The sequence below is a fragment of the Trichomonas vaginalis genome, chromosome IV, assembly GCF_026262505.1.
Source record: "Trichomonas vaginalis G3 chromosome IV, whole genome shotgun sequence".
Taxonomy (NCBI): Eukaryota; Parabasalia; order Trichomonadida; family Trichomonadidae; genus Trichomonas; species Trichomonas vaginalis.
In genome coordinates, this window is record NC_067206.1 from 15,693,302 (window position 1) to 15,718,180 (window position 24,879).

The following is a 24,879-nucleotide window of genomic DNA, read 5'->3' on the forward strand; positions in this document are numbered from 1 at the left end:
ATATTTTTAAAATTAACTTTATTTTTTATCGTCGTCTTTTCCTTAATTCCTGCGGATCAACTAGGTCGGTTGAAGGTCTATTACTTTCTTTATAGTGTTTATAAAGTTTATAAGCCGCCATATGATAAGGATAATTAAACCATAAATACACTTTACCTAAAGTTTTCAATCAATTATATAAATCATTATTGTTAGGCGTTTCAGGTGGTGCAGGGTATTCGAGAACATCTCTAACCATTTAATTACTTTAAAACTCTTGGTTTCTTTTTAGTTTTTAACAGTTTCTTTGCTTTTGCGATTTTAGCTAAAATATATCTTCGACCGTAATGGAACCAAGTAGTGTTGCATGCTAAGTTCGGTCAACGATAGAAATTGAGTGGAAATTAATCGTCGAGGAAGTACGATTATGTAAAGTAAAAAAATGTTGTGGGATTTTTAATATTATATATTATTTTATAATAAAAATTTTTTGAGTCATTTTAAGAAGCACATATAATTTTTTGAATTTAAAAATTAAAGTAGTGTCAAACGAATTTATCACTTAATTTAATACTCAGATTTCTTAAAATTAATGAAAAAAGGTTTTCTGAGAACTTTTGAGAATTGTTTTCAAATTCCATTATTGAAAATATATAGGTATTGTATGAAATTCAAACTCTATATTTATTAAAATTCTAAATTTTTAATAAAATAACTTTTCAGAGGAATATGATTTTGAATGGTTGATTAATAAGTATAAAAATGTCTACGATTTTAAGGAGGGAATTGTTCCTTATGAGGTATACATCATAACTATATACCTCATAAGGAACAATTCCCTCTTGATATCCTGGATATTTTTGAATATATTTTTTAATTAAAGTTCTCAAAAGTATTATCAAAAGTGATTTTTTAAAAATATCTCCAATTAATTAACTAATTAAAAGTATTATATTTTTAAAATTAAATAGTTTTTCAATTTTTTTGAAGGAATTGAGATACTTCCCACGACAATAAAATTGAGAGGTTTACATTATGACTGATCTTAGCATGCAACATTAGAACCTCCTGTTTTAGGGTCAAAAGGTCTTCCATAACCGCCAGGGTCATATGGTGCGACTGCAGTTACTGGCGCTGGTGATGGTGGTGGCGCAGGTGCTGAATTAATCGGCGGCGCCTCAATTGGTGGATATTCTGGCTGTTTCTCCTTTTCTTTAAGTGAATTTAATTTAAACTCTTCGCCATTCAACTGACCTTTAAAATCTTTTAGCTGCTTAGATATTTCATTATCTTCACCTAAAAGGTTTTGCGACTGGTCAGCAACCCAGTTACCTAATTTCTTTAACTTTTCAGATTTTAATTTTCTGGCAGCAGCTCCCACAAGCATTCCAGCATTATTTTTTAAAGCTTTTGATACAGCTCCACCAGTTAAACCGTCAATAGCTTTATAACCTCCATACAAAGCTGATAGTGTTGAAAATACCATTTAATGCTTATTAAAATCATTTCTCATAATAATTAACTCATAAAATTTTTCATCGGAGCTAAACGTTAATGAAACTCTGACTTTTTCACCACTGAACCTCTTTATTAGTTCATTAATTCTATCAATTATATTAGCACACTCACTTACATCATCAATGATAGTAATATCATCACAAATTATTTTTACATTTAACGACGTCATTTATTACAAATTAATTTCTTCTATTCTTTAAATAATTAATAAAAGACCTAATATGTGTGAGTGGTTCGCGGTTCCTTTCCTGTGTCGGGCTTGTTTGAATCGGTGTAGATTTTTCAGACCTGTTGGAATAAGATCAGCCCCGGCAGTTGAATTAATCGGTGTTCTATATAAATTTCTATATAAATATGGTCCCGCTACAGCACCCGCAGCTAATAAAAGACCTACAGGAATTACAATTCTATTATAGTTCCGCGGTTTAGGGTCTTCATCAAAACTAGCCCATGCGCTTTCAGTCGTTGAACTCATTTATATATAATTAAATTTTAATAAGCGATTAATATGAGTTCGATAATAATGCTATCTTTTCTGTCATCAGGAAGGACAATATCTTTTAGGCTCGATGGTTCAACTCATTTTATATTAAATTTATTAACATAATTAGTTATTGAATAATGCTTCGGCGGAGAATATAAACAGTTTGATAAACATAAAATAGAATCTTCAGCGAATTCACTTATACTTGATTTAATGATTGCCGCTTCTCTGGACCAAACACCATTAAATGAAATTGATGTTAATAAATAATCATCATTTTTAATGGAAATTGATTTTGGTAAGTACTCCAGGAGGTCATTTAATGTTATCTGTTCTGCTCCGAACCGAGCAAATCGATAAAAGCATTCATCATTATTAATTCCTGTAATCTCTTGAAAATTTTTATTCGTGTATACATTTTCAATCTCATCACCGACAGCGCTATCTTTTACATCAAATATGAAACCAGCTTTTGAGTTTGAATTAACACGAAATTCTATTGAATTAGTTTCAAAACTATAAAACATATCAACTTCATTAGGTTGAGGATATCCGGCACCTTTTAACTGTTCAATAAGAACCGATTTAATCTTTTTATTAAATGCTGTCATATCATCACCCGTGTCTAAATCTATATAAATCTGTAAATCATATTGATGATTATCTCTTATTATTCCAAAGTTATATAATTCAATGGTTCGTCCTGCAGGAATGGTTTTTATCTGTCTTATTTCAATTGCTTTTTCCCCAGTGTTATAGTCAACCCAGTGTTTAGGGTATTCATAAATGTATTCACCATTGATTATTTTAAACGGTTGTGAAAATATGTGCTCATAATAGATTTTAATACTTTTATCATTAAAACCGGGAACGGTATTAATAAAATTTCTGACTTGCATTTTTAATTATAATAAAATGAAACATTTATTTGAAGAAGTAGATGAAAAAATGAATGAAAAATCTGATAAACTCAATAGTTCATTAATTCTTCCCTTCAGTAAGGATTATCAGTTCTGTTCAAACGGTGTGTATTTCTATTGCGGAAAATGGGTTCGGGAAAGACTTTTAATTTAATTCGTCATATTTTAATTACTGAACGGTTAGGCTCTGATTCTTATTATGACCAAATCATTATATCAGCAACTTCAGATTCAATGGATTCAACAGCGAAGACGTTTATGAGTAAAGTTCAGGCATCAGTAATTAAAGTTCCAGATAGCGAATTAATTTCTTTTCTTCAACGATATATAAGAAGAAAGAAGAAATATTATGCAATAGTTGAATTCATACAATCTGGCATGCAAAAGACCTCGGAAGAAATGGAAAGAATTATTGATAAATATCATTTGAGACAGCAGGATGGTTCATATGATATGAAACAATTGACAAACTACATTCTCTCAAAACTTTCAAAATATCCTTTTAAAAAATATCCATCAAACACTTTATTAGTTTGTGATGATTTCGCTGGTAAAGGTTTAGTTTCAAAACCAGATTCACCATTAGCTAATTTAATAACGAAAGTCAGACATTACCACATGACTGTTGCAATACTTATGCAGACGTGGAGGTTTTTAGCTTTAAACATTAAACGTCTCATTACTGATTTCGTTATATTTCAAGGTTTCTCAAAATACGATATAGAATTAATTTGGAAGCAATCAGGTATAACATTACCTTTTGATGAAATCTGGGATGCTTATAAATCACTCATTTCACCACGTTCATATTTAGAAATTCATATAATGACTAATACAATTAATGTTAAAAATATACCTTGGGAAAGACCAACATTATTTTAAAGCTTTATTTTTAGATGAGGTGTTGTGAATAGATTCCATCCATCTCTATCACCATTTCTGTTTATATTTTTGGTGTCATTCATGTCCACACTTTCTGGATTAGTTAGTTTTTGAGGATAAAAATTAGAATAACTGTTTTTAATCGATGGTGCTTCACCTTTTAACGCATAAACTCTATTACTTTCTGCATCTTTATAAACTGCGCCCGTTTCAGTGAATTCAACAAGATTTTCATTTTCAAGTTTCACGTTTAAACCTTTATCAAAGATATTATTCATTTTTATAGTAATAAAAGGTTTTTATTATCTAGAAAATGAGAAGTAAATCCATCTTAGCCGGTGCAGTGAATGTTCCTATTGAACCGACGTCGAATGTTGATTCAAGAACGACAAATAATATTATAATCAAAAATTACAACTCCGAAAACTTGAAAGATAAAGAACCAGAACTTAAGTCGGTTAATTTAAACACAGCTTCAAACGCAAACGCTAACAGTGAAGTAAAGTTAGAATATCCACCTCCATTAGAGCCCATAATTTCATGTGAAGCTCAAGATAACCCATATTCAACTATTCAAACAAATCCTTCAGATAACGTAGACCATTCCCTCCTTAATTTATACCAAACAATATTACTCAAAGACGATAAGAAGCTTTTGACAAATCTTATTAGTAAGAATCAAATAATTTTAACAAAGGAGGATTTAGAAAATGTTATATCAAGAATAACAGGGAAACAGTGCGTTATTGATTATCTCGACCCCAAAATCGAATGTTGCGGTCAAATACCAGTATTCATGAAAATCGGTAATATTAGAATAATCGAAACACCAGGAACTACAGGAGTTGAGTTTAAGTATAAATATTCGAATGAATATACAAAACTTTCAACAGAATATAAACTCTGCTTGAAATATGTTTTAACGAATTAATTTAAGATTTATATTTTTATATCTGGTTCATCATCTAGTCCATTAGCTCTTATATTAGACCAAAAATCAACTTCTAGAGTCATCTGCACAGGAGCTTTAATTTCAATTGGTTCGCCTTGAAAATCTACTAATCTAAATGTCATATCTTTTAAATGGTGTGGTTGAATTCGAACCCATTTTCCTTCGTGCCTTAATAAAATCGGGAAATTAGGCATGAATACATAATTAACGGCGTAACAGAACAATTTATATTCTATAACAGAATTTTTATTATTAACTTCTGAAATTCCTGTTACATTACTTATTTTTGATTCAACATATAAACAGTTTCCAGAACATATGTAGGGTGCAGATTTCATTTCAATTATATATTTCTGATTTTCAATAGAAGATTTTAATGGTAATTCTTGATGATAAGCACCTAATAATAAACGTGCTCGATGAGTCATATCAGTAATTTTAAATTCTTTTTCGGAACTAAATTTTATAATTCCTGAATCAGTTAATTCACAGTTAATTCCTCCATTAAATTTTTCATCAATGAGATCCTGAATCTTTTTCTCTAACGTATCAATATCATATTTATTTCTTGCTTTAAAATGAATTTCAGTTCTAATACCATCAATTTCAAATGTAATGAAATCGTTAGTATCTGTTATAACAAATGAAGCGATTGTGCTAAAATCAAGAACTCTGAAAGCTAGTGGTTCATTCTGAAGACCAAGGTTAGTTTGTAATTTTAATGTCCCGTAATCATTAGGATCAGTACTTTGCAAATAGAACAACATTTTTATTATAATTAAAAATATGAGTATATCCGCATATTCTTATGAAGCTGATAGGGCGAAAAGATTAATTTTTGGTTCATACACGTTTTCATTTGAATGATGAGCATTTAATAATCACTGACGGAAAAACTGAACATTATATCTCATGGAAAGAATATGAAAAATTCATTCCAATATTAACGCCATGCACAATGCCTTTCATAAAGGATGGTGAAATTATTGAAAAAGATAATACAACGGTTTATAGGTCTGTTTATGAAGCATTAGAATATATGTTGAATTATAATCCCGAAAGATTTGACCCAAGCACTACGCCATGTGCAATGCCCTTTATTAAGGATGGTGAAATTGTAAGGGTTCCGAATTCAACGGTTTATACAGCTGTTCAAAACAGTTTACAAAACATTTTAGCGAATATCTTTAATTCAGAAACTACAGAAATAAAATTACCGTATATAACAGATGCTAAAGAAATTAAATCAAAAACAACAACATTATTTGCATCACTTAATGATTTAATGACTTATATAATTAATACTCCCCAGCCGACTACGGCATTTGATCCAAACTCGACGGTTTGCAGCGTACCTTTCATTAAGTCGCAAAGCGACCAGGGCGAAGCCAACGATGCTTCAGTAATTGAATTAAGGGATTCAACAGTAAATGAATCATTAAAGGCTTCATTAATGAAAATCATTGATTTTAACTCATTCATGAATACATATAATTCATTCATTAATGTTTCATACACTTCTAAAGAAGGTGAGCCAAAAACTATTGATAAAGCGGTGTATGAAATAAAAGCATCAATGACGAAATTGAATTCGTTAACTTTTGACGGTGATAGTTCCGTTAACAGCATGACATCAGGAAAAACGATTTTAACCAAAGAATATTTAAAATCTCATGTTAGTGAGTTCGTTGAAATTGAAAAAGAAGGTGGAATTAAGTTCGATCCACTGGGTTTCATTTTCGACTTAGCGAATGCGGGTGTTAGTTTTGCAGAATGGACAACTATACAGAGTGAGATAAATGCAATATGGACGTTTTTGGGGTCAAAAGCGGGAATGGGAGAGCTTGTAGATGCTGCAAGAACATTAGGTGAAACGGGAAATTTTGTAGATGGTTTTAAGAGACTTGTTTCAAATGTTTTAACAAACACAAAGAAATTATTTAGATATACCGTACATAACGGACAGATTTTCGAACAGGTAGCAACAAACCCTCCGGTTATGGCTGCGTTGATGATGGCTAGAGACATAAACGAAGAGGAAGAAACAGGAGAACCAAAGGATACGGGTCAGGTTATTCGAGACATTAAAAACGTGTATCCTGAAGTTATTGATTTATTTAGAGGTGTTAATGATTCGATTTCAAATCATTCTATAACCCTTGATGAAGAGAATAAATTAACAGATTATATATTCGTCATTATTGCAGAACTAATGAAGAGAATAAATGAAAAAGGTATTGATGATATAATTAATGTCAGCGATGTAATGATGAAACGAAATTTTGACTCATTATTTACAGAACCGAAAACAGAATATAGTCTTTATGATGTAATTACTGAATTAATGAAAAAGATTAATGATAATAAGAGTTCTGGCGGAAGAGTTGAATTAGAAGTGAATGATGTTAATGAGAAATTAGATAATAAAGCAGATAAAGACCATATTCATTATATAAGTTCAGATGAACAGATTAGAGATGTGAAAACTTAAATTTTATAATCCCTGGGATGCACTTTCTTCGATTTTTTTTAAATTTTTGGGATAAATTTTGACATCTTTTTTTTGCTGGCGACCTCCCCCCGTTCACAAAAAAAATATCGAGCGAAGGGGGGTCGCCAGCAAAAATCGAAAATTTTTTTGGTGAACGGGGGGTTGCCAGCGAGAACCTTAAAAATAAACTTCAGAAAAAAATCTAAAAAGAAAAAAAGCGAAAAGGCCCCGGAGTCGAACTGGGGAACTTAAGGCTTATACTATGACTCTTACCACTGAACTATATTATCTGTGGATCGGTGCTTTATAAATTGTAAATATAAAGATTATCATAACGAATTAAAATGTAAAATAATAAATATTACTCTTATATATTATTAGATTTTAAATTACAAAATAATAATAACAAAAAAAATATTCATGACCGGAGGTTTTAATTAATGTTTAATGAAAGAGAACGATTCATTATAAATTATTGAATGTTAAATTGTTGTAAAAACACATTGAAATATTTGTGAAGAAAATGGCTATTTAATATTGAAAAATAAATAATAACAAAATGTTTATTTCATTTAGTTGCCATTAAGATATGACGGCTATTTAACAAGTTTTTCTTGGATCTTAACCGCCTAACGTTCAAAACTAACCTTTGTGCTTTGATATTACGTTCACATGTTGCCTCCGAAGGAGATGAACATAACAAGCGTAATGCTATTTCCGCAAGGATGGATTTTTCTCCAATTCTATGCGAGATCTCTTCCCAAGCATAATTTTGTGCCTGTCCATCAGATCGTTCAATCATGTCTGAGATGTCTGATTCTTATTGATGAACGTATTATATAACGAGAGTACAAGCGTTTTTTGTCTTTCGTTCAATCGGAATTGAACCAAAATGCGCTTGAGGTAATCATTAGCTGCTGTTAGATCATTTTCGGCAGTCTGATGATTATCCTCGCGTACATCTTGCAATGTAAGCCTAAGTTGATCATCAGATTCGACAATTCTACGAAATGTGCCTTCATCTGTTACATCAATTACAGCGTTGTGTTACCTTCCTCAAAAATAGAATCCATGTAAATGTCCTGTAAATCTTCTGCCGGATCTTTATCAGGAATATGCTCACTTTGAAAGGAACTCAAGGGATCGGCCAAATCTTCTACTTCTTCGTTTTTAACAAACTTTCTATGGAAGTAGAACCTTCCTCTCGGCGTGAGAGAGAATGCCAAACACCATAGCCCACCAAAGTCAGAGTCCAAGGTATAGCTATCCAATGAAGATGCCAAGATGGATCCGAATGCATTATGCAAATTGGATGTCAAAAGATTGAGAGCTGATATGGCTTTACGAAGCCAAATGTAACAATTTGCCAACAATGCCTTATCCGATTCGAATACTAAGATTAGCTTTTTAAGAACAGCTAAACAATCTTTCAATTGTACGATTTTATCGTGATCTACATTTATATATTGCTTGATTTTGTTTTCGTACTTAAGAATAAAGACACATATATTATAGTCATATATCCATCTGGTGGATACATGCTGTGGACATTGTGCACCTATATCGTCAGCATGAATGCGACAAAGTTCTGCAATTCTGTGCACATCCTTTACTAAACTTTGTAACTGGTTGTTCTTGCCAGCAATATATTGATAGCTGTTGTGGATTCTGTGACACAAACAGGGAATAAGCAATATCTTGTAGTATTTTGGATCTCTGTCATGATAGAATGAATCATTCCAAGTATCTTTGAAGCATTTTAACTGTGCTGGTCCTCCGTCAACTACCACACTACCTATCTTGACTTTCCTAATGTCAATTCTGTTAAATCCTGCTGTTATTGCGGATTTATAATCCTGACTTGTCTGGCCATCCTTCATATCTATCGCCTCTACTGGGTATGGCTTCATTTGCTCCAACGGATTTGTTAAGACAAAATCAAGATTGTGGTAATGAGGGTGGGGGGCTTCATCGATGGCGACACAAGTGTATGCTTTTTTTGGCGAATTCGAGAACTTTAGCAAGGTGTATGCTGTTAGCAATAGCAATCATTCTATTTCGGATCTCATCACGTGTAATAGGCTTATATAATTTGTCAGCAAGTTTTTCCGGATTGATATTAGCTGACTGAAGTTGTTTGTATTTGTTCATCATTTGATATATTGTGAACATAATGAAAATCTTTGCAACATGCGTGAATTCTGGGGATGCAAATGTGTCTAAGGCAAGGTTGAACTTACCGGTAAAAATGGTCATTTCATCGTATACATTCGATAAATCCAACATTGGATCATTTGGCTGTTTACCTTTATTGTAGTAGTCAAGTAATGTTTGCTGCGATAATGCTTCTCCGGCCTGGCATGTGTGAACATGAGTCTTAAGCCAGTTTTTATAATGATCCTCCCTTTGTTCTTGCATTGAACACCGGCAAACTACACCATCAGATCGTGTCACAAGTTCATTGCATTTAACATACCACTTGGGACTACCTTCATGTTTATATCGCATGTAAACATGTTGTTTCGTTTCAAGATCGGGATATGTTGTGAACCCGACTTCTTTCATTAATGAAGTGATTTCTTAAGTTGAATAAAAACAAATTTGATTGAAATTCATACAAAATTTCTTTTTATCATTATTGTTTAAGATGCTTTTTTATGTTGAATTGTTAATTTTTTTATTTCCACCTGGGATATTTTGAATTGGGCTAGCCCAATCCCACCTCTCAATTTTCTCTCAATTGGGCAATGGGGATCCCATATAAAATGTATTGTAACAAAATTTTACATGCATAATATAGTACAATTAAACAACATTCTAAAAATATTAAATTCACATCATTTACTTGAAGATTTTATATTTTCAACAAAAATTAATACAATAATTACATTAAATTGAGGAGATTTATAATATTTATTATAAATTAAAATATTATTACTCATTAATTTGTTGAAATATTGCATTTTAGTAGTAAAAATTAAAATTTAAGTTTACATGGAGAAAAAAATTTTAAATTCCAAAAAAAATTCAATTGGGATAACGATAGGGACAAAAATTTAGAATCCCCATATGCTTGGGATAAAATCACATGACTAAACAGATTATAACGGATTATCATGGATATTTAACACAGGATGAAGAAGTGAATACGGAAGATGTTAATGAAAGAAGATATAAATTCATTCGTGCTGAAGGTTATGACATAAGATGTGTTATAAATTATGATACAACAGGTAAAGCACCAGAAGCATTTGATTATAACGATGAAATTTTGCTTCATACTTCTTTGTTAACGATGTATTAGTTGAACCAAGATTTACTTTGATGGTTAAGTCAAAAATAACTGTTGAAGATGCGATTAAAAATAAAGCTGATGTAAATCATATGCATCCTGAGTTAAATCAAGAAATAGTAAACTTAAGGCGTGATTTAATAACAGAACATAACGACATAAATTCACTTCAAACTTCTTTAGACAGTAAAGCAGACATGAACCATACACATAACTCCTTCACAACTGTTAGAGCAGACGACATAATACTGAACTTTGACCTTGGTTCAAGTGCACCTTTAGAAAATCCAAGCACTAGCGTAAAAGACACGCTTAACAGTTTAGATAGTAAATGTACGAATATCGAAGGTCATGTCAAAAACTTTGAAACATATGAACTACCAGCCCTTTTAGATAAAAAAGCAGATAAAGAACATACACATGAATTCTTCACAACTATTAGAGCTGATGAGATAATATTGAATTGGGCTATTGCTTCATCAAGCATGCGTGATGAAGATATGTGCACTAACCTAAGAGATATGGTTGTTGATTTAGCCAATAAAACCGACAAAATATATGTAGATGAAGAATTAAATCGTTATGATACAAAAGCATTGAGTTATACAGAAGAAGCAAAGGAATGGGTAGATGAAAATTATGTGAAGAAGTCAGAAGTAAATGATGCAGTTAATGGTAAAATAAATGAAAGATTTTCGAACATAGATTCATTAATAGTTAATGACATTCAATTACACCATCAGTTACCGGGTCAAAAGAATGCGGAATATAATAATCTCACTAACATTCTCGATGGTTTCGATGAATTTAGAACTAATGCAACAAATGCTATTGCAAGTATGAAGAATTAAATATTACAAACTATATATCCTGTTGGTTCTTTATATACATCAATGAATTCAACAAATCCGGCAAGTGTTTTAGGTTTTGGTACATGGCAGCAGATTGTAGATAAATTCTTATACTGTGCTAATTCATCAAATCAAACGGGTGGTTCAAAGAAAATTACTGAAGCGAATCTTCCACCACATAAGCATACAGGAACTACAAGTGATTCTGGAGACCATCAACATACTATTGATCGTAGTTTCTTAAATCAATGACAAAAAGATTATAACAGCGATAATGTTTATTCTCCAACAGAATATACATCAAAAGTAGTTAATCACAAAACAACATGGAATGGTAATCATTCACACACTTTCACAACAAATACAATTGGTTCGGGTGCAGATTATATGCCTCCTTATATGACAGTTTATGCATGGGTTAGAACAGCATGAAATTTACTAAATTTATTTTTACATAAATGAGCTTAAAAGAAGTTTTCGAATCATCACCGTGGAGGTCATTTAAAAAATTCTATGAAGCTGCAAAGAATGCGGGATTTAATGATAGAACAGAAATTAAGAGATTTTATGATGAAAATATAGTTCATCAGGTTAAAGTTAATCCATACGACTACTACCTCCCAATTTATTCTAAAACCCATGATGCATATCAATTTGATACACTCGTTCAGAGTAAGAAAGGAAGAAAGCCACCATTTTTGATTTTCATTAATGTTAATACTCGAAAAGCTTTTGCGTATATAATGAAAAATAAAGGAACAAAAGAAGTTTTAAGAGTTTTGCAGACGTTCGTGGCAGAACATCATCCCACTTCATTAACTTCAAATCAGGATTCAGCATACCTCAGTAATGAAATTACAGAATTTTTGATTAAACATAACGTTACTCATTACACGACTGAAGACCATAACCATAATATTTTAGGTATCATTAATCGTTTCATTCGAACGCTCAGAGATTTAAATAAAGAAAGAGATTTTACGGAGGAATCAATGAATAAAGTCATTAATGCTTATAATAAATCAACTCATAACAGCACAGGATTTAAACCAAACGAAATGACTTCAAAAGAGGAGGATGAATACATAAAACAAAAAAGAATGTTAACGGAGGAAAGAAGAAGTTCATCATTACTGCCAGGAACTAAAGTTAGAATCATTCTTGAACATAAACCAAATGAAAAGGTAAGAAATCAGTTAAGTGATGATTATTATATCGTTGATTCCTCACAGGGTAATAGTTATTTAATTAAAGCAGCTGACCATTCAGTAGCGTTTTATCCACGATTTCGATTAGTTGAAAGCGAAAATGGAAGATTAGCTAAGACGGTTGATGAAGCGAAAAGAGGTATAGTTAATAAAATTGTGAGTTATGATGAAGACAAAGATGAATACACTGTCATTTATGAAGGAGGCGTGGATGATAAAATTCCTTCTAGAAATTTGAGAGAATCGAACCCCACACATTTATCGGAACTCGAAAAGGATTACTGGAAGGATAAAAATAAGCCAAAATTAATCAAAAAATTTTTATGAACTAAATATATTTTATGTCTGAAGTTAATGAGATAATAATGTAGCGGATGAAATACAGAAATATATTTTATTGTAAATGTTTCGTGAATTTTATATATTAATGTTTTCAGTGTCACCACGTCACCATGTCACCAGGTTAATTAACTTCTTTAAAAAATGATGACAACATGACATTTAGACAACAAGCCCGGAAATTTGATGCAGCTAAAAATAAAGTTAGTTTTACAATTATTTTTATTTTTTTATTCCTATATAAATGACAGCAACAAACAACAACAGCAACTTTATCGTTTCCGATGAAAAGTTTATTAATTCATTAGCTGAGGAATTAGTTATGGCAGAAACTAAAACTCTCAACGAAAGAATTGGTGAAAACAAGATTGATTTACATAACTACCTCAAACACGATGGAGGAAGAGGAAGGAAAACTGGTGTGGCTTTATTAGTAAATAAAATTCCAAATTTAACGATTATAGATGTTGATATCAATAAATCGTACAATGATGAACTTAAAGAAACAGTTAGAAAAGATATTTTATCAAAACTTTCGGATAAATATGTTATCGTTAAAACCGCTTCAGGAGGTCTTCACATTTATTGCAACACTAATTTCTTCTATTCAGTTTCGAACAGAATGATAAAATGTTATTCCTGCAATGATTATGATATTGATATAATGACTTCTATGGATGATTCAAAGCGTTCATTAGTGGTTATGGCTAATTCAAGAGTTCGCAAGAATGCAACAGAACCAATAAAAACATACTCATTCATTCGTGGAAGTTATGATTCAACATTAACTAGAACAGTGAATGATATATTAAATGATTTGAATATTAAGGTAAGAGTTGAACAGAAGAACGAAGAAATAAAGACTATCATGAATGAAAACAAAGATGTAAACATTGACGATAAACTAGCTCAAAGCATAGTTGATGGCATCAGTGATTTTGAAGTACATAATGACGGTGGAAACATGAATTTAGAAAAAGAAATAACATTATTTACGCTGTTTCAAGCTATTAATTCGTTACCCGATCATTTAATTAATGAAGCATACGATAACGTTTATAACTTCTGCAGTTTAACAGAAAATGCAAAAAGTAATTTTGAAAAAGCACGTAGTAGATATGCACATTTAATGACTTCTACATTTGTTTTAGTGAAAATTCTAAAACTTTATCAAAAGGAATATTATGATGAATACGTTTTACCTTTATTACGTAAGCCAAAAATAACAGAGTGTGGGACAAATTTGTCAAGTGTCACTTTTTCAATAACCTTAAATTACGCTTTTCTAATTTTTTAAAAAATAACCTTAAATTATATTTGAAGAAATTATGTCTATGATATATGTTTTATGCTAGAATCTTGGAGTTTTCATGCACTACACAAGAGCTCCAAGGTTCCAAGAGTGAATGCTCAATAGCAATTATAGAGATGTACCTTTTCAAAATGACTTTTACTGATTAAATTTAATCAATAGAAGACATTTTGAAAAGGTACCTCTACAATTAGATATACAAGAGATTCAAAGCTTCATTTCAGATAGATTTGAAACTTTGAAACTCTTGGTAGATTTTGAGTGAATGCTGACAATCATCTTTGAGAAGGTTTTCTTAAAGAAAACCTTCTCAAAGAGGTTTCTCAGGAGCCCTGAGGCTCCCTTTCGTAATGATTGGGAGCCTTGGGGCTCCTGAGACGAAGAATGGCTTCGCCGAATCTTTGATCAGCAGAGGCCAAATGAAAAGGCCTCTGCTGATGGATTCTCAGGAGCCCTGAGGCTCCCTTTCGTAATGATTGGGAGCCTTGGGGCTCCTGCAGCAGAGTATCGCTCCGCTCCATTAATTTTTTTAAAAAGTGCCGTGTGGCAAATTTGTCCTGTTCCCAAAATAACATTTGATAGAAAACTTGATGATTCATTCTTGATAACAGATATTAGACGCAAGGCTGAAAATCATCAGTATAAAAACAGTTCTGATGTAATTGAGGATTTATCACGTGTAATCCGTTTTGTAGATTGTGGAAATAAATACTTCATTCAAAAGGACTATAATATTCATGATAAAATGAATCAAATATCATTCGTTCTTCAATCAGCCATGAAAGAGTCACTCAAAATGATTAAATTATTTAAAGAAGAAGGTAAAACCATAACAGCATGGGATGTACTACTAAATCAATTATCCTCATTAACCGTTAAGGGTGTTTGCTTTAAATCTGATTCCACAGATGTTTTCTCAACGTTTCAGGGTTATAAATACAACGTTCTCGAAAAAGTAGATTACTCAAAAATTGAGATGTTCATGAATTTCATTAAAGAAGCCATTTGTGATTATAACGATGAAGTGTATAAATACCTACTCGGATGGATTGCATCAATGATTCAACATCCTGGAATCAAGAATGAGACTGCAATTATTTTGAAAGGACTTCAGGGAACAGGTAAAAACAGATTTACAGACATTATTTCTGAACTTCTCGCAGGTTATTCATGTAAAAACATTACTGAAATAAGTGAGCTAACGGGTAATTTCAATTCAGTTGTTGAAAATAAAATGTTTCTTGTACTTAATGAACTCAAGAATGTAGGTGAAGACAGACTTGCAAACTTCAACGCTTTGAAATCAATTATTACGGATAATGAGATTAGAATTAATGAAAAGAATCAACCCAGAAGAACTGCTCAGAATGTTGCCAATTTCATTTTCGTAACTAACAACGTCTACCCTGTCAAAATTGAAGTTGGAGACAGAAGATATGTAGTTTTAAGGGTTAATGGTAAGTTCAAGAGTCAATTTGATTACTTCAAGAATTTAATGAATTCATGCACAAAGGAATTTTATGATAACCTTTTAACATATTTTATCAATTACGACCTTTCATCATTTAATGTACGAATCATACCGATGACTGAAGCCAAACAAGATTTAATAGAATTATCAACAAATCCTTTAGATGAATGGATAAATACACATTATGATGAATTGTGTGCAGGTATGACGTGTAAAAATGCTCTATTCTGCAAACCATCAGACATGAAAGACAAAAACTTTCAAATGAGCATTAAGGATAAATGTGAAAGGAAACAGAGAAGAATAAATGGTAAACAGACGTGGTGTTATGTTTTGAAAGAAGAAATGAAAGGATTATATAAACAGGTTGAACCAAACGATAATGATGATTCATTTACTGACGATGAAATACCTGTAAATGATGCAGTATAAAGTATGATTGGAATTTATTTTTGCATTCAACCCATGCTGTTGTCTAAATGTCATGTTGTCACACTTTTTAAAAGAAGTTAATTAACCTGGTGACACATGGTGATGTGGTGACACTTTCAGTTCTTCAAAAATAAATTTTCTTATAAATCCTCAGAATCACTTTCCTCAGGGTCACTTTCCTCAACTATGGGCTCCGCGTTGCGGCTTTCCATACCTTCTTCATCAAATTCAATCGTTGCTTCCTCAATTACTGGTAGGATTTTATGGAGTGTATCTTTATTCGTTATCATCTTCAGAGATGAAGGATAATATTTAACGACATTTTCTCCTTTCTTGAATTCTTTCTGCTGCGTTAAATCTAAAACAATGCTGAAAAATTCAACGTTGAGTTCTTCATAATCGTATAATGAGAATCTTTAATATTTACATATATTCCTTTCTGTTTAAGTAATACTGCTATTTCATGTGGTGTGTAACGTTTTCTGTCAATAATGATAGCGTATGGTTTAACAAACATGTATATAATTCTTTCACAGACTTTTTATTGAATATAACGTTCACGTTTTCGCGTTATGAACTTCATTTTTGACAGCAGTAGCGAGAGCATTGTATGAATAGAACTTGTACTCAGACATTATTTTATTAAAATTAAAAATATAAATTATTTTAAAAAATAACTTTAAAAAATAAATTTTTTTTTACGGAAAATATTTTTTTATTTTCCATAAAAGATGTATAAAAAGCTATCTAGATTAGACCATGAAGAAATTAAGAAGTTATTGAAGAATGCTGACATTGAAGTTAGCAAAAGATATGCGACTAACAAATCATCATTAGCTAAATACCTCAATGATTACAGAGGTGAAATCACTTACGAGAAAATTAATGATTACATTAATAACAAAACATTTCCTTTAAATGATGTTCAGGTTAATTTATATCATAAACAAGCGTACCGAAGGAAGTTAGGCAGGAAATTCATGATATGATGAATGTTGATGTAGGAAGGACAAGGACAGCAGTACCGAAGGAAGTAAGAAAAGAAATGTATGATATAACTAATGTTGATGTAGGAAAGACGCGTAAGGCGGTACCGAAGGAAGTTAGGCAGGAAATGCATGATATAACTAATGTTAATGTAGGTGAAACGAGAAAGAAGAAAAGCGATGAAGAAAAGAAAAATATAGCTGTAAAATATGCAAAAGCAATTGCACAATTACGCAAAGCAAACGAAGTAATTAAATCTATAGATGATAAAGCTCTTGATGGTGAGAAATGGTTAAAGAAGGATGAAAATAATAAACGCAAAAATGTTAAAGCAGGAAATAGAATCATAGATTTTAACATTAAAGAACTCAATGAAGATAACAGAAATTACCTACATGAACGTTTCGGAAAAATGTTTATTAGGCTTCTGCAGAAGATAAAAGTGAATTCGCAGCAAAAATGGATGATTTGTTATAAACTCGATGGTAAATTTACTAATTCAACATTGAATATCGAGAACATCGGAGCTTTACTTCATCAGTTAAAGCAAGAAACTTTATAACAGAGATTGAAGCAAACGCAGCTGGAATAATTGAAAAACATTATGATTTCTTTATGACAAATATTAAGAACCTCGAAGAAATTAAAATGTATGATTTAACTGAATATGAAGGATTAACGATGAGTGATATTAAGAAAGGTAAGCCACAGAAGAGAGAAAAAGAGATGAAAGCAAATTAACAGCACGTCAGCAAAGATTATTAAACAGGCTTAAAGAAATAGGTGATAAACAGGATATAGATGATTTTTGGAATGAAATTCTTGATGAAAAGAGAACGAATAAAAAGAGAAGCGGTGAGTTTTGGAAATATATTTGCAGATTACCTATAAATCTTGAACGCTATCAAATTTTCAATGAACTTAAAAAAAACTGCTAAGTTGATGACAGAAGATAACTGCTTCGTTTATGCTTGCATTCAGGCTGGAGTTGATGAGCAGACGGTAGACCACATGCGTGAAGTCATTAGAGTTAGAGATTTTCCACAAAGTAAGATTCAGGAAATTTCTAACGCAACAGGCATAGCATTTAATGTTACCATTGGTTATTTCAATGACTCTAGACATAATGAAATAAAGAGATATATACCAAAAGAATGTGAAACTGTTCGAACTATTGACATACTTCTTGTTGAAGACCATTACATGTTAAATGAAAGATTACCTGACAACATATTTTATCAAAAATTATAACGAAATTCTCAAATCATTAGGCGGCTGGAATATCGAGCGTCAAATGAAAATATATAAGAGAAGAGAAAATAGATTTATAATTGATTCTTCACGAACAACTCCTTTATGGGATATTTTGAAAACATTAAGAGAGTGCAATTACTTTGAACCTTTATCTTATGGTGAACTTTTCACTTATGCAACAGATTTATATAAACAAAATCTCGCACCGTTTAAAGATTTAAATTATACTCCTAAATACTGTGTTCAGTTAAAGAAAAAGTCTGAAAGTAAAGATAGTGATAAATCAAAACAAAAATTCATTCCTGAACACATTTTCTTCGCTGACTTTGAATGTAGCACTGATGGAGTTCATAAAGCGTTTAACATTTGTTATGATAGTGAAGATGGAAAGATTAGCGAAAGCATTTGGGGTCAAAATTGTGCAACAGAATTTTTAGAAAGAATTTCTGATAAAAGTTTAATATATTTTCATAACCTCAGTTATGATATCAATTTCATTTTAAGACATTTAACAGAAATCAGTGGTACACCAATTATTAAGGGTTCTAGAACAATGCAGATAACGGGAATATATAAAGGTGAAGCAATCATTATAAAAGATTCATACACTGTTATAAATAAGAAGCTTAAACTATTTCCTGAAATGTTTCATTTACAAACTGGACCCAAGGAAGTATTTCCGTATCAATATTATTCAAGTTCTTTATTAGTTAATGATAACAGAACCGGTGTCATTTCTGAAGCATGTAAGTTTGTAAAAGATGTTGAAACGTTCATGAAAAACATAGATTTAATCGAAAACTGCAGAATAGATGAAAACCATTTCGATTTAGAAAAATATAGCTCATTTTACTGTAAACAGGACGTAAGGATTTTAAGAGAAGGTTTCGTTAAGTTCAGAAATGCTATATTAAAAAAATTTGATTTAAACGTTTATGATTACGTTAGCATTTGTTCAATTGCTAAAAACTTTTCGAAAAGAGTTATTCCCAATGGAAATTTATATGACCTTCAAATAAACCAAGAGAATTTATTTCACGCTGTATTCAAGGTGGAAGATGTATGTTAGCTGATAATAAGAAACAAAAGAGCGAAAAGAAACTCATTGCTGACTTCGATGCTGTCTCACTATATCCATCCGCTATCGCGAGACTTTATACTTTAGAAGGAATTCCAAAGGTTATGAAGAAAGAAATGTTAAGTTCTGAATATCTTATGAAGCATTTATTCGATGATGACCAGGGCGAGCCAGAAGGTGATAAATTCATTTCTGGATTTTTTGTTTTAATAAAAATAACTGATATCAAGATTAAAAGACATTTTCCACTTATAACAGTCGATCCAGAATTAAACCCAGAATTAAAGATGCAAAGCACCATGGACAAAGTCAATGACAAAGCCACTGTTCCAAGAAGTTCAAACACATGCTGTTTAATGTACGTGGACCATATCACTTTACAAGATTTAATAAAATATCAGGGTATCAGCTGTGAAGTACTACAGGGTTACTACTACGATGAAAAGAGAGATTTTAGAATAAGAAATGAAGGGGGTTGTGCCATGTGAGGTGAAAATCGCCATACACCGATTGGACCTTTTTAAAAAAGATATGGTGAGTATTTGATTTGTTCCTTGGTATTTTGCACGCAGATAGACTAGGGTAATGCCGATCATTTCGTGTAGGAATTACGTAAAAAAATTATGACCCAAGTTATTCACATTATAAAATTATATAAAGTGTGTCTAATTTCAATAATATTCATATGACCTTATAATATGGTACCTATATAATAATAATACATATAGTTTATAGTAATATCTCAGTTTTTATAGTTTGATATTATTAATTATGATCAATATGTGTGTATTAGTGTATATTTTTACATGGCGCATATAGACTTGTGTTAGACACACACATTTTATATATTAAAATGAAAAATACGCAGATAATAAGGATCTCAAGATGTGATGCCGAGCATCTGCTACTTATTTGGGGGTAAGCACAGATGCTGGCATATATGTGTCATAGCAAGTGTATCTATGCTAATAGATTACACTTGCTATGACTTTCCCGGAATCTCAAGATGATTCCGGGAAAAACAGTAATAACCTCTCAAAATATTCGTTTCAATATCATAAAGCTGAGAAATGGGCTTTGACCTTGAGAAAAGGCTCATTTCCCAGCTTTATGATGAATTTTAGTTATCATTGCGAGTGTCTGCTGCAAATCTCGGTTGAAGCAGCAGGCACTCGCAACCGTATTCCACGGCAAGTGTATTTATGGTGTTGGAATGCACTTGCCGTGGCTTTTGTACAATCTCGTGATCTTACTGGAGTGAGCGGCAATGGAAGCCAAAACCACTCCACTCAGTACCAGAAAGCTATGAAGGAAGTCCTAACCTAGAGAAAGGGCTTCCTTCATAGCTTTCTGGGTGACATGAGATTTGTAATTGTTGAACATTGAGTATTTTGCAGGCTCTGGCCTTTGCTTGGGCCAGAGCTTCGTATTTGGATGTTCCCAGGGCCGGATTCCTCTCCTGCCGCCCTAGATCAGGACGGCATTTGAGAAAGCCGGCCCTGAGGACAGTAAGCGAAGCCCTGGCTTTTCTAGGGCCAGAGCCTGTATTTGTATGTCTTTCAGGGCCGAGTTCTTGCGAGACCGTCGACATGATCGACGATCATCGCAAAACTCGCCCTGAGGATTGTATTTGCAGGCTCTGGCCTTTGCTTGGGCCAGAGCTTCGTATGGGAACTCTCTCGGGGCTGGTTTCCTCTCCGGCCGCCCGAATCAGGGCGTCTTTGAGGAAACCGGCCCGAGGATGGTTTGCGAAGCTCTGGCCTTAGCAATGGCCAGAGCTTGTGATTTTAATGAAGAGCCAAGTTCTCTCGGATCGTGCCTAATGAGGACGACCGTCGAGGAACTTGGCTCTGAGCTGATGAATTGTAAACTCTGGCCTCGATGAAGGCCAGAGTTTTTAAGGGAATGTTTTGATGGGATGAGCCTATGCTCAGTAAGCTCATCCCATCAAAACATTCGTTTAAAAATTGAATTAAAAATTATCGTATGCATTGAAAATTAAAAAAAATAAAAATGAACAATATTATTATATAATGAGAATAGAATAAATTATCATAAATTGAATAAAATTATCCAAAAAAATTGAAAATTTTAAAAATTAAATAAAAAATAGCAAATTTCATAAGAAAATTAAGGAATAGAGAAATATTAGATAGAAAGAGTATGTTTATTTATGATTATAAGATTGAAATAATGAGATTTTGAGAGTTTTAAGAAGAATGTGATCTTTATATTTTTTTGAAGGAAGGTTTTACAAGAAAGGAGTTAATAAATGCAGGGTATTGTCCCTTTACCCTGCATTTGTAAACTCCTTTCTCGAATTGAAATTCAATGAATCACATTCAAGTGAAAAAGTGCAAGCAATTCCTGATTTGCTCATATAGGTGCAGGGTCCTAGTGATAGACCCTGCAAATATATGAGCAAATCAGGAATTGTGTCTGACACATTTACATCGCGAGCAAAAAGTGCAAGCAATTCCTGATTTGCTCATATAGGTGCAGGGTCCTAGTGATAGACCCTGCAAATATATGAGCAAATCAGGAATTGTGTCTGACACATTTACATCGCGAGCAAAAAGTGCAAGCAATTCCTGATTTGCTCATATAGGTGCAGGGTCCTAGTGATAGACCCTGCAAATATATGAGCAAATCAGGAATTGTGTCTGACACATTTACATCGCGAGCAAAAAGTGCAAGCAATTCCTGATTTGCTCATATAGGTGCAGGGTCCTAGTGATAGACCCTGCAAATATATGTGCAAATCAGGAATTATGTCCGACACATTCGCATCGAAGAACAAAAGTGCGCGCTTTTCCCATTCTGCACATATTGGTGCAGGGTGCCAGTGATAGACCCTGCATATATATGTGCAGAATGGGAAAAGTGTTTGACACATTCGCATCGAAAGGTAAAAGTGCAAGCTTTTCCCATTCTGCACATATAGGTGCAGGGTGCCAGTGATAGACCCTGCACCTATGTGTACAGAATGGAAAAACTATCTACTTTGAATATTCTGCATCGGAATCTCTTGGTCAATATACAATTAAATACAATAATCACATCGATATTTGGAGATACAAGATCAGTATCTCCAAATGCCGATGTGATCATATATGATTGTCGATAAAAATTTGAAATCTCAAATAAGATGCAGATTAAAAAATGGATATGTGACCAAAATGAGTTTACAAACACAATATAGAGTATATATATAGATACCTCATTGTATTCAAAATGAAATAAAACAAAATCTTTGAAATTCATATCTTATATAAAACATATTATACCTCAATACTATATGAGTAAATATGGCTTGATTAGTATAGATATATGCACATATATTCGGCCCCCAATATAAATTCTATGTTTTCGGGAAAGCAAAAGGTCCAATCGGTATATGATAAATTTCACCTCACATGGCACCGCCCCGAAATGAAGTTAAGAAACTATTTGAATTGAGATTAAAGTATAAGAAGGAAGAAAACCCGCTACAAGAAAATATTAAATTAATTTTGAACAGTATTTATGGAAAAACTATTTTGTCCCCGATAGAGTCGAAAATTAAAATCATTGATGATAAAGATGCTGTAAGATATGCCATCAGAAATTATAACCATATTATTAAATTTGAATGTTTAGATGGTTCGGATAAAACTATTTTCAAACTCACTAAAAGCATTTGCAGACACTTTAACTTTTGCCCCTTAGGTGTTAATATCTTATCTATGTCGAAACGTATCATGAATGAAGTATTTTGCACGATTGAAGACTTAGGATTAAAAGCATTTTACCAGGACTGTGATAGCATGCATATCTTCAATGAAGACATACCAAAGCTTGCAGCAGAATTTGAGAAACGCTATGGAAAAGTTCTTATTGAAAAGAATCTGGGTCAGTTTCATTCAGATTTTGCCGAAATCACTAAGAATCATCAAAGTTTAGCTTATAAGTCGATATTTTGTGGAAAGAAGACTTATGTAGATTTATTAACAAATGATTTAAATGAAGTTGCTTTTCATGCCAGAATGAAAGGCGTCAAACAAGATGTTATTTCTATTACTGCGAATGAAATGTTTCCTAATGCAGTACAATGTTATTACGATGAAAACAAAAACATTCATTTACCAACTGGAACTTATGATAAAGACTCTGAATTTTCAATAATGAAATTATATGAAGCATTGCATGATAGAGAAGAGATAGCATTTGATTTATGCAAATCAACCGTACCGTGTTTTGAAAACAAGTTTAACTTCACAATAAATACCAAAAATACTTTCATCAGGAAATTAAAGTTTGGAAGTCATTAATGACAAAAATATATGATATCATTATTTTTATCATTTATATATAACTGTTGTAAACGAAAACGATAAAAACGGTTTGACAGAAAAGCGACACTTTACATGGCAAAAAATAGAGCCTTACTTTTGAGATACTTGAGATTGAAACTGAATCTTATGAGGCGGTGATCTTGAATCACTACCTCATAAGGTTCAGTTTCATATAAAATTTGTTGCAATTTGTTATTCTTTTGCAATTATTTCTTATAAGATTTTACATCTTTTAGCGGGGAATGTTTGTTATCATGTATATATTATAAATATCTACATAATAACGAACATTCCTCGCTAAATTGCTGAGAAACTTTGAGGAAATGTCGAACAATTTCCTCAAAGTTTCTCAGATTTATATAGATCACTAGTGTCCCCTAGGCACTGATTCTGGTTCAGTACCTAGGAGGCTCTAGTTCTCTAACGAACTGATAAAATGTTTTTAAATTTTTGGATATTGCTACCTGTGAAGCACTGACTTCAAGTCAGTACCTCACAGGTAGCAATTACATTGAAAGATGGGAGAAACTTTGTCCGAATGTTAAACTATTCTGACAAAGTTTCTCCCATTTGTAGTGGAGATGGAAGGCTTTGAGGTATATTGTATTAATATATACCCCAAAGCCTTCCATCTCCACTTGAAAGTGTCCAAACTTTGGGTTAATAGTTTGCAAGTAACCCAAAGTTTGGACACTTTCTAGAAGGAATTGGAGGCTATGAGATACTGATGCAATGTCAGTAACTCATGGCTTCCAATTCCTTCCTAAAACTCATAAAAGTGGACATTACATGCATATAAAATTTGACATGTAAAGTCCACTTTTTGTGAGCGGGGATTTGACTCCGTCAAATCCCCTTTTTCGTTTACGAGATAACCATTATCTTTCTTAAATTTTGCAATAGATAATTTTGTTCTTCTTCCTTCTACATCAGTAATGTTAATAAATTCATTATTGCCCTGTCTCAAAACATTGCATTTTCTATATTGAGTTCCCATGAAATAATAAAATGAATCTTCACTCGGAAAACCTAATTTTTCCAGAGGGTAAAAATTTTTTTTTGAATATTGAATGATTTCAACCGCGTCTTCAGGGA

The 24,879-nt window shown here is 32.2% G+C and overlaps 11 protein-coding genes and 2 pseudogenes across 13 annotated transcripts, besides 6 other annotated features; 7 read left to right on the forward strand and 6 right to left on the reverse strand.

The window, feature by feature from the left end:
• Positions 1-1,024: 1,024 nt before the first annotated feature.
• Positions 1,025-1,465, reverse strand: TVAGG3_0101060 (protein of unknown function, DUF4107 family; the record flags this gene model as incomplete). Its single annotated transcript, XM_001307145.1, has 1 exon — positions 1,025-1,465. The coding sequence occupies one exon, from the start codon at positions 1,463-1,465 to the stop codon at positions 1,025-1,027; it is 441 nt and encodes a 146-aa protein (XP_001307146.1).
• A 211-nt stretch (positions 1,466-1,676) lies between these two features.
• TVAGG3_0101070 lies at positions 1,677-1,972 on the reverse strand (annotated as a pseudogene). Its single transcript has one exon. A coding segment is annotated over exon 1 (296 nt).
• Positions 1,973-1,992: 20 nt separating this feature from the next.
• Positions 1,993-24,879: part of a mobile genetic element that runs on past the window's edge.
• On the reverse strand, positions 2,077-2,880 carry TVAGG3_0101090 (uncharacterized protein; the record flags this gene model as incomplete). The annotated part of the gene is made up of 1 exon (XM_001307143.1): positions 2,077-2,880. The coding sequence occupies one exon, from the start codon at positions 2,878-2,880 to the stop codon at positions 2,077-2,079; it is 804 nt and encodes a 267-aa protein (XP_001307144.1).
• TVAGG3_0101100 (protein of unknown function, DUF4106 family) lies at positions 3,136-3,783 on the forward strand (the record flags this gene model as incomplete). The annotated part of the gene is made up of 1 exon (XM_001307142.1): positions 3,136-3,783. The coding sequence occupies one exon, from the start codon at positions 3,136-3,138 to the stop codon at positions 3,781-3,783; it is 648 nt and encodes a 215-aa protein (XP_001307143.1).
• TVAGG3_0101110 (uncharacterized protein) lies at positions 4,097-4,714 on the forward strand (the record flags this gene model as incomplete). The annotated part of the gene is made up of 1 exon (XM_051222794.1): positions 4,097-4,714. The coding sequence occupies one exon, from the start codon at positions 4,097-4,099 to the stop codon at positions 4,712-4,714; it is 618 nt and encodes a 205-aa protein (XP_051107780.1).
• Positions 4,723-5,502, reverse strand: TVAGG3_0101120 (uncharacterized protein; the record flags this gene model as incomplete). The annotated part of the gene is made up of 1 exon (XM_051222795.1): positions 4,723-5,502. One exon carries the CDS (start codon positions 5,500-5,502, stop codon positions 4,723-4,725), a length of 780 nt encoding a protein of 259 aa, XP_051107781.1.
• TVAGG3_0101130 (uncharacterized protein) lies at positions 6,026-6,364 on the reverse strand (the record flags this gene model as incomplete). Its single annotated transcript, XM_051222796.1, has 1 exon — positions 6,026-6,364. One exon carries the CDS (start codon positions 6,362-6,364, stop codon positions 6,026-6,028), a length of 339 nt encoding a protein of 112 aa, XP_051107782.1.
• Positions 7,208-10,321: a mobile genetic element.
• Positions 10,551-11,369, forward strand: TVAGG3_0101150 (keratin-associated protein family; the record flags this gene model as incomplete). The annotated part of the gene is made up of 1 exon (XM_001307140.1): positions 10,551-11,369. The coding sequence occupies one exon, from the start codon at positions 10,551-10,553 to the stop codon at positions 11,367-11,369; it is 819 nt and encodes a 272-aa protein (XP_001307141.1).
• Positions 11,412-11,621, forward strand: TVAGG3_0101160 (keratin-associated protein family; the record flags this gene model as incomplete). The annotated part of the gene is made up of 1 exon (XM_001307139.1): positions 11,412-11,621. The coding sequence occupies one exon, from the start codon at positions 11,412-11,414 to the stop codon at positions 11,619-11,621; it is 210 nt and encodes a 69-aa protein (XP_001307140.1).
• TVAGG3_0101170 (integrase core domain containing protein family) lies at positions 11,828-12,904 on the forward strand (the record flags this gene model as incomplete). Its single annotated transcript, XM_001307138.1, has 1 exon — positions 11,828-12,904. The coding sequence occupies one exon, from the start codon at positions 11,828-11,830 to the stop codon at positions 12,902-12,904; it is 1,077 nt and encodes a 358-aa protein (XP_001307139.1).
• Positions 14,145-14,173: a terminal%2Cinverted (terminal inverted repeat of MuDR-4N1_TV transposon ID:TVAGG3_0101180).
• Positions 14,145-14,793: a mobile genetic element.
• Positions 14,760-14,793: a terminal%2Cinverted (terminal inverted repeat of MuDR-4N1_TV transposon ID:TVAGG3_0101180).
• Positions 14,974-16,131, forward strand: TVAGG3_0101190 (uncharacterized protein; the record flags this gene model as incomplete). The annotated part of the gene is made up of 1 exon (XM_051222797.1): positions 14,974-16,131. The coding sequence occupies one exon, from the start codon at positions 14,974-14,976 to the stop codon at positions 16,129-16,131; it is 1,158 nt and encodes a 385-aa protein (XP_051107783.1).
• TVAGG3_0101200 lies at positions 16,272-16,766 on the reverse strand (annotated as a pseudogene). Its single transcript has one exon. A coding segment is annotated over exon 1 (495 nt).
• On the forward strand, positions 22,867-23,760 carry TVAGG3_0101210 (organellar and viral DNA polymerase type B; the record flags this gene model as incomplete). Its single annotated transcript, XM_001307136.1, has 1 exon — positions 22,867-23,760. The coding sequence occupies one exon, from the start codon at positions 22,867-22,869 to the stop codon at positions 23,758-23,760; it is 894 nt and encodes a 297-aa protein (XP_001307137.1).
• Positions 23,806-24,656: a mobile genetic element.